Genomic DNA, 8801 nt, shown 5'->3' on the forward strand with positions numbered 1-8801 from the left:
ATGTACCAGAATGGCTGAATCTGTGGGCTGAAACCAATGTCTGCCCAACCCTGCAGACTCCTACAGCGGTCAGTATCACATATTTATGAAATGGACAAGAATCTAGTGAGGTCCAGCAGTGGGATATATATGTTCTTGCACCTCCCCACAAGCAGTGGATTAGAACAGGCTGGAGACTTAGGTTAGGGCCATTGCATTTTGTAGCTTATGACAGCTCTGTTGTTGATAAATATATTGCATCCCTCTTTGAATCCATTAATTCTATTGTAGCAGTTGAGATGCCTGATCACTGCAAATGTAATTGTGTGACTTCAGTGGAGTTTCACTAGGTCAAGAAGCACCTGAATTTTACTACACAGTATACAGTTGTACAAATACTGAAGTGGTGCTACCTTTCTAGTAGTCCTTTGGCCACTGAACATTTCGTTGATAGGCCTGGAAACTAGGATTTTTTTTTTTTTTTTTAATGTAGAATTAACTAAGTGAAGTGTAACTAGTCATTTAAAAGTCAGAGGAATTTGGGGGCAGTGGAAAATCAAGCTATGAAGTAATCCATGAAAGCCAGGAAATTGTAAGAGGGTCTGATGTTCTAAACATCATTCCTGAAGGAGATAGGCATGGCAGTTAACTTTTCAGCTGGGTGATACGTCATTTAGCTGTGCTTTTCTGTTCGTAACTAGCATAGACCTGTCATGCTACTCTTGTTAGGGAAGAAGTGACCAGAGTTGTGAATAATCTTGTATTAATTACTGCTTAATTCTGATTAAGGTAAAACTATATGCAGAATGCAATCAATTTTAGTGAGAATTTATAAACTACAATTATCCCAAAATATTGACATTGTAACAATTAAATGTCTTAGCTGCGCAGCTAAACTGTACGATTTTAGAAGATCAGCATTCTTAACTTGACATCTACCTTAAACTGTGTGACTAAACTATACAGCCCTAAGAAACTGAAATGTCTTGCAATTACTTAACAAAGCTACAAGAGAAGCAGAACAAAAAGACAATATTGAGAGAAACAGAAAGAATGAGAAAGATGGACAGACAGGAGAAAAAGGAAAGGTCACCACTCCGTTTTGAAGAGCTGAGTTCCAGCACCAGGCCTGCTGGCACTGGAGGAGGGACGGTGGGGAGAGGAGCTGAGAACACTTGTCCAGAGGTTGTTGTCTCAAAGTGGCAAACACCAATGGCACAGGGCCCCTCTCAGGCATCCTTTTATGCCTGCCAGGTTTGCAGGTGTGCCATCCCAAGGTCTTAAGCAAGTTCGATTTTCAAGGGATTGCAGGACCACAGCATGATTTCATTTAGAAGGGACGTCTGGGCCTCACCTCATCCTACCTGCTGCTCAGAGCAAGGCAAGCTGCCAACTGCTGTGCCACTGCATGCAGGGAGGGAGAAGGGTGGCACATATGCTCCAAAGAAGCATGAGGAGGGTAGTGGGTGTCCTCTGAGCTCAAGTCCCAGCTCTGCCTTGTGACCTCCACAGACAAGTCAGTGCTGAGCTATCCTTTCCCTATCTAGAAAGTAAAGATTATAGGTACTCATAAAAAGAGTCATGAGGTGACCTGTTTCTAACTTGGATGCAAATCCAAGCTTAGCCTGGGTCTCAGAAATAGAAAGATGGTAATTTTTCAGTTTCAAGTTATGTGTAGTCGGGGCATCTGTTCTGTCACTCATTCCTCAGTCAGAGGAAATAAATGCGTCACATTTCTTTTTAATACCTGAATTTGGCCCTTCCTTTCTGATAAGGCTATTGCACATTTCATGGCTCTGCTTAGGAAAAAGGCTTTAAACTTCAGGGGCTTAGATGACTAATGAGAGGCATGCGCATCTGACATCTTTTGAACCAGCTTGCAAATGATTTATGATAGTCTGATAGTTCTGTACTATTAAGAAATAATTATAAGCCTTTTCTGACTGCATTGTAGCGCATCTGTTGTATAGGAACCTTTCACTTCCTAGTTTTCCTCAAAGGATGTAGGGAGCAATAGTTTTTGTGGACATGGGAACACCACTGTTAGTTCCTGATAGTAACCTGCTGCAGGATAACTAGTGTTCTCCCAAATAAAGGAAACAGCTCTAGAACAGAGTTTGCTTTACAGTTACTATAACGTACAGCATCAATCTTACTGTCAGCTGTTAAAAGTAACATATCTTTGTTTTTTTTATTTTTATTTTCCCCCAAACAGTCACTTACTGGCTCATCTTTACTGCGTGAATCTTTCTCCTTCTTCTGCATGTCTTTTTCTAAAACAGGCATTCCTGCATTTCCTTTGAGATTTTTTTGTTGAAGACAGAAATTGCAGTCACTCAGGGGCTCTCGGAGCCTCACAATTCAGTTCTGGAAACAGAGAAGATTTAAAGTCCAGTCAGTACCCATTATTTATAATGAAAATGTACGTTGGAAGTATTCCCTGTGCAAGCACAGACAAGCCTCAGAATGCAAAACTGAAGAGAAGTACAACATTGAGAACTGGCTAATCTGAGCCCTATGGAGTTTTCTCTGTTTGTCTGCTTGTCCCCTTTCACTATACGTTTATTTATCCAGAACAAGCTGATGCACATAAATGGTCCCTTGTGAGCATGGTTTACTTTGTCACTCTGATTTACTTTGCAGTGCTCTGTGTCATGTTTTGTACACTTTGTATTGCTTTTATATGTCAACTGGAAAAGATAGGAGACTTCTCTGTGACTGTACTTCTGCCAGCTCAGATAACTGCAAGGATGCAGTTAACTATGGATCTTATATGCCCCTCCCCCCTGCCATTTTAAATGAAAGCCCCATGACCTTTAAATGTATTAATCACTGTACAGTTACGCAGACCCACTGAGGTGCTGAGAACTCTGTGTTAAGGATGTGGAGGCTGCAGAAAGGACTGTGATGGGGGCTGGAAACTGAAGAGGTGTGGATGCTTTGGGGCACAGCTTCTGGGATGGGAGATGCCAGGAGCGTGCCTAGGCAGGCAGGTTGGCTGTAGGGTGACCAAGGATGGTGGCACACGCTGCCTTTCAGCTGCTCCACTCAGTCTTTTCAAATAGCAGCTACTTATCCAGGAGGATGGCTTCAACCTGCCCTAAGTCACAGAACTCACCTGTGACAGAGCAGATAATTCCACATCTGCCTTTGCGGCACTGTTCTTATCGTGGTTCTCAATGTTAAAGATGTCTGTTATTCCTTTTCTGTACAAGAATACTGAGAAACACACTTTTTTTGACACAGTAGAGCCCACAGCAAGTAGCTGTCCTTCAGTTACAGTGGTATGGTTTAAGCAGAATGAGTTCTGTGTGTGCCTGGACAGGTCTTGGCGTGTCACAGAGGTTCCTTTGTAATTGTTTTGCACTGTGAGTATGCAAAATAGAAAGCTTATGTTGACTAAGTAGGAAATAAAGTCGTATTTCCTCTCTGAAACCTTTAGGACTACAAATTCAGAGAACTTGAATCATTTCTACAGTAGCTTTTAAATACAATTTAGATTAAAAAAAAAAAAAAAAAAGGAAATGTGTGAAAGCAAAAAGAAGCATTTTGGTTAGGGGTGGGCAGAGAGAGTTGTGTATTATTCCTGTCCAGAGGAGCTGGCTTAGCTGTTCCAGTTCTGTGGCCTCAGCACATGTTCTCCAACCTGTACATTGCCACTGAGGCTCTGTGCTGTTGCTGTCCTCTCTCTGTCCTGCGCTGGCTGCCAGTGGGGCTGTGCTCTGGGAAGTAGGTTGTATAAGGCTGAGAGGTGTCCCTGAGGCACTGCAACGAGCCACCTCATGTTGATCTGTCATCTGCTCAGGATTTTAACTCTGATAAGAGACCATTTCCCTCATCAGAAGGCCACATTAACCCGCTGCGCTGCTCCGCTCCCTCCTGTGTGCTACGCTGGTCTCATTGCATCACACTGCGCTCAACTCATAGCAACTCTGGTCCAAAGCACTCCAAATAATGGATGTGTCCTGTAGCTCACGAAATATGGGGGTTTGCTCCCACATGTGCTGGCCTCATCTCCCCAGCAGCATTCACACGCAGAGCAGCCATTTTGTCTTCAGGGACCCTGTTTCACCCTAGAGGAAAAATCTTGTTGCTATTCTGCTATTTACTGGGACTTCTGTTCTTGCTCTCCTGATCTTGTTTTTTTTTTTTTTGTTTTTGTTTTTGTTTTTGTTTTTTTGTCATACTGCAGTAAATATCACCAACTCTAGGTCCTACTGTCTGTGAACAGTAATGCTAACAACCAGCCCACTTAAGTGGTGCTGGCTGAGTGAACTGTTTTCCTTTGTCATGTGGATGAACTGAGGCTTTGTCTCTGGTTTGACAGCTCCCAGCTTAGCATCACATCCAATCCTGTATTTGCCTAGCACTGAACAAGGAAACTGACTACAAGGGCAAATCCGGCAGAAATTCAAGATGACTTCAAAGTTGCTCACTCGGATGGTAGTGAGGTGCATTGTCAAAGTTATGAGGGAAAAAAAAAGAAATAAAATTAATCCTGGCTGGTTTTATTTACAGCTGGCTTAGCGGGAAGGCCAGGGTGAGCAGCTTAGCAGGACGGCTCTGCGTCCCGGCAGCCTGGGGAGCCGGTAGCCATCCCCTGCAGCTCAGAGCAACAGCTCAAATCCACAACAAAAGGCACTCTCTGATCTCTCTGTTAGCAGATAGCTCTAAGCCTGGGTGATAATGCTCCCGTTCTCTGTGCATGCTGGACCTAGGAGGCATCCTCTAGTATATCATAGAAAGTCACTGGGGCGTTGCACTCAGCCTCCGTCTGCTGATCCTCACTCTCGGTGTTATCGGGAGCCTCTGCTTAAAGTTATCAGGAATCTACATGTAAGAGGAAGCTTCGCCTTACCAGGAATACAAGCGTGCAGAGCGCGTTGCTGCGGCATAACACGACGGCAGAGGCAGGAGCCTCCCCGCCACCTCCACGAGCCCCCCACGGACCACAACAGCGGTGGGTCCCGTCGAGGACCGCTCCTTCTCCGCCATCGATGCACCCGAGACCTTCTCGCACCCCAGCCCCGGGCCGCCACAGCCGCCTCCTCTCCCGTCCCCCCGGCGCGGCGGGGCGGCCCCGTGGGTGCCTCCAGCGCAGCGGAATCCGGCGAGGTGAACCTCCCGGCGCTCCGCTCCGCGCCGAGCCCCGCCGCCGGTCACCCAGCTCCCCCCGCCCGACTCTCGCAGCCGCGCCGTCGGGGCGAAACAGCCCGCCCGTACCTGCGACTCGGTGCCCTCCGGCGGCTCCGGGCGGGCGCGGCGCCTCTGTCCAAGGTACCTCCGCCACGGCCGGGTCCCCTCTGGGCGAGGGCGTGCGTAGCGCGGTTCGGCCCCGCCGCCGCCTGGCTCCTCCCCGGCCCGCGCCCCCGGCACCGCCCGGCCCGGCCCGGCCCTCCCGCCCCTCCCGCCGCGCTCAACAGGCGCTGCAGCTCGCCCTGGGCTCGCCGCTTCCGCCGTGCCCCTCTCGGGAGCCGATCCCGACGCCGGCACCGACGGCAGCGTGCCGCGTGCCTGCCGTGTCCCGGCGGAGCCGCCGTCGGGACGGCCGAGAGGCTCCCGGAGCGTCTCGGGGAGCCCCTGAAGGCTGCGACTTGCGCAGCCGGGGCTGCCGCGATTAGGGTCTGGCACCCGTAAGGCTCCTGGAAGCTCCGGGCCGAGCGGAGCGGGAGGCGCTGCCCGCGGGCTGACGGCACCGCGGCCGGGCGGGAGCGGGCTTGGACCCGGGGCGACGGCTCACCGCCTCTATGCAGCTGACAGCGAAGCGGCTGAGGGCAGGGGTCTCCGCTCCCACCGCCGCTCCGTCGCCAGCCCCGCCGCGCTCTTCTCGCGGCTTCGCGCCCCGTAGGCAGCGGCCCGGCCGCCCCGACGGCACCGCGGCGAGGCTCAGCGGCAGCGTCGGGCGGCGGCTGTGCATCTCGCGGCCCCCGGGGACTGCTGAAAGCTGTTCGGGAATCGCCGTGGCCGTTTGTGGCCGTTCTTTTCTTTTCCCGAGACTGTAAGTCGTTTGTTTTGTTTCCTAACGAGGTAGGAATTTAAGCAAACGATTTATTTTTATTTCGAGAGAAATCTACGGAGCCAAACGCGACCTCAGGTGCCGCTGCGGTTGGATCGAAGGTTTTCGCTGTCTGCGAAGGAACGAACGAAAAACTTCACCCTCGTTTCTTTGTTTTGTCAGACCCTATCGGGGCGCGCACGGAGTGATCGGCGCGACGCTCAGCACAGAGAAAAGCTTTTTCCGGGGTTGGATATGTAACTGCTGGCAATGTAAGGCTGGAAATACCTGTAATTTGAAATTGTAAAAACTAAATTTGTGCGGGAATACGAGTGGAGACCACGGGGCCGTTTTTAGGTGATCGGCGATGTGCTTGCAGGGCAGAGTCGTTCACTCTGACCCGTTAATCTGAGTTTTGAGGAATGAATGAGCACGTTTAGTGCAGGGCTTCTCCCCGGGCGGTTCTGGCAACCGATGGGATCGGTGTTATCAGGAATTGGCAGCAGAGGGGTTACGCTGAGCACAGCCGAGCTCCCTCCCTCCAGCAGCCCTCAGCAACGTAACAAAGACAATCGATCCCCTTCAGTTCCATTTATTCAGATTGTATTGTTCTCGTAGTTCAACATAACACAGCATATTGCACTTACCGGAGAGCGGCACAAGAAAAGTACAATGCTTCGGTTTATTCCCAAGGAATGGTAAGATACTGGCATGATCGTTGCTCTTCTTAAATATATGAAACCAACTGAAAATCTAAGTATATGTACACGAGATTTATTAAGTCCCTGAATACGCCATTCAAAATTGTACACAGATTTTTTTTTGCTTTACTTCCCCCCCCCCCCCGAGCCCCCCCCTTTTCTTTATACAGAGATATACATTATGTCACACTCCGTTTCAGCTTGAGCAAACTTTGCACAATCACACTCCAGCTGGGAGGCTGGTTGCTTCTTCCTTTTTTGAAGGATGCCCACAATCACTTATAAGTTTTCTTTCCCCAGGATTTCTCCCACCCCTCACCAGAACGCTGAAGGAAATACTGATTAAAATAAGTCTAGAAGAAGAAAGCCATTACATCATGACAAAGGCTAAACTGTATATATTGCACGTCAGTACAGAAATGGAATGCAGTAACGCTTTCGTTCTCCCTGTCCTCTCTTCCACACATTCCTCCTCATTCCCAGTCCGTGTGGGAGGACCTAACTGTACTCATAGTCTGATGAGTCTTCCTCAGACACCTCTGTCAGGTCCCTGCGGTATGAGTCCGTGCCATTCTCCTCCGTGTCACCCCCCGGCCGCAGGCTTTTGCCCACGCCTCTGCGCTCCTCCATTTTGATGGTGTCGTAGAGTCCCTTAGGTCCTTCTTCAAGGAGGATGTTCCTCTCCGAGTGAGAGGGTTTCATCTGGCAGACATTTTTGAGGAAGATGAGAACGGGGGCGTAGAGCACATTGGCAAGCCCCATGCCCAGGTTGAGCTGCACAAAGCCCATGGTGTGTACGATCTGACCGGCCACGATGGGCCCCAGGGCGTACGCCACGCAGTAGGAGATATCAGCAATGGCGTAGACGCTGCCGTAGACGGAGACGTGGCGCACGTCCACCAGGAAGGCCAGGGTGGGCAGCAGAGCCGTGTCCACCAGGGCGATGCCGAAGCAGATGCCGCAGAGGGGGATGATGACCTGCCAGAAATTCCTGCAGGCTGGCACCAGGCAGGAGCTGGCGCCGATGATGGCCATGCCCAGGGCCCCGTAAAACCACTGAAGGTGCGGATAGGCGGCGGCCAGCCGGACGGTGACGTAGACGCCCAGCACGTGGGGGAAGAAGGCGGGCAGCCAGGTGAGGCCCACCTCCCACTCACTGGCCCCCATGGACTCCTTCATCCAGTTGGCGATGGTGGGCTCCAGGAAGGCCAGGGGGATGTTGCAGGTGGCCAGGGCCCCCGCGACCACGGCGATGTAAGGGTCTATCATGAGGCGGTGGATGGGGGTGCCCACGGGCATGTTGGCCCTCGCCCCCGCGGCACAGGGCGGCGCCAGGGCCAGCAGCAGCAGCCCGTCGAGGAGGCAGACGCAGGCCAGCACCAGGAAGGGCACCTGCTTGCCGGCGAACTCGTAGAGCACGCCGCCGAACGGGGGCGCGGCCAGGCTGCCGAAGGAGATGCAGGCCAGCGCCGTGCCCAGGGCGCGGCTCCGCGCCGGCTCTTCGGCGTAGCGGTCGGCGATGAGCGCGATGCCCGCCGTGTCGGCGAAAGCCGAGCCCAGCCCCTGCAGGCTGCGCGCCGCGAACAGCGTCGCGTAGTTCCCCGCGAAGGCGAAGGTGGTGGTGGAGAGGAACATGACGGCCAGCCCGGCCAGCAGCGGCGCCTCGTAGCCCACGCGGTCGATGAGGGTGCCGCTGAGCGGGTTGACCAGCAGCTGCAGCATGGCTTTGGAGGCGAACAGCACCCCGATCTGCACGTCCTCGTTGTCCCCCGTGGCCGGCGGGTACCGCGCCGGCAGGAGGCTCCGGTTGCCGCCGCCACCGCCGCTCTCGCCGTCCCCGCCGTCTCCCCCGCCGCCGCGCACGGCCGCGAAGTACTCGGGGATGATGGGCACGATGACCATGTAGAGCATGTTGTCCAACAGCAACGCCACGCACACCACCAGCAGCAGCAGCCGCCGCTGCCGCCGCGCGTCCCCCATGGCCGTGCCCAGCCTCCGCCGCCGCTCGCCCACCGCTTCCGAGAGCCGCGCCACGGCGGCCCGCGCCCGCCCCGCGCCCCCCTCCTCCGCCATCGCCTCCGGCTCCGCCGCCGCCCCGCCGCCGCCCGCAGGGGGGACGGGGGGGC

General features: G+C 52.8%; 2 protein-coding genes across 2 annotated transcripts in view; both read right to left on the reverse strand.

Moving 5' to 3' along the window:
• Positions 1 to 2265, reverse strand: part of CHAT (choline O-acetyltransferase) — a 30870-nt gene extending 28605 nt beyond the window's left edge. Inside the window, exon 1 of the mRNA XM_042818682.1 lies at positions 2203 to 2265. Within this exon, the coding sequence (XP_042674616.1) occupies positions 2203 to 2265 (63 nt within the window). The remainder of the gene's footprint in view (positions 1 to 2202) is intronic.
• A 4630-nt stretch (positions 2266 to 6895) lies between these two features.
• Positions 6896 to 8748, reverse strand: SLC18A3 (solute carrier family 18 member A3). The gene has a single exon (XM_042818784.1). It carries the CDS (start codon positions 8746 to 8748, stop codon positions 7174 to 7176), a length of 1575 nt encoding a protein of 524 aa, XP_042674718.1. The 3' UTR covers positions 6896 to 7173.
• Between the last annotated feature and the right edge of the window lie 53 nt (positions 8749 to 8801).

The sequence above is a fragment of the Centrocercus urophasianus genome, unplaced genomic scaffold (assembly GCF_019232065.1).
Source record: "Centrocercus urophasianus isolate 14NV4802_14NV808 unplaced genomic scaffold, USGS_Curo_1.0 seq_17, whole genome shotgun sequence".
Classification (NCBI taxonomy): Eukaryota; Metazoa; Chordata; class Aves; order Galliformes; family Phasianidae; genus Centrocercus; species Centrocercus urophasianus.

Coding starts and splice junctions, on each gene's coding strand:
- SLC18A3 (XM_042818784.1), bottom strand. CDS start 8,748: ATGGCGGAGGAGGGGGGCGCGGGGCGGGCGCGGGCCGCCGTGGCGCGG.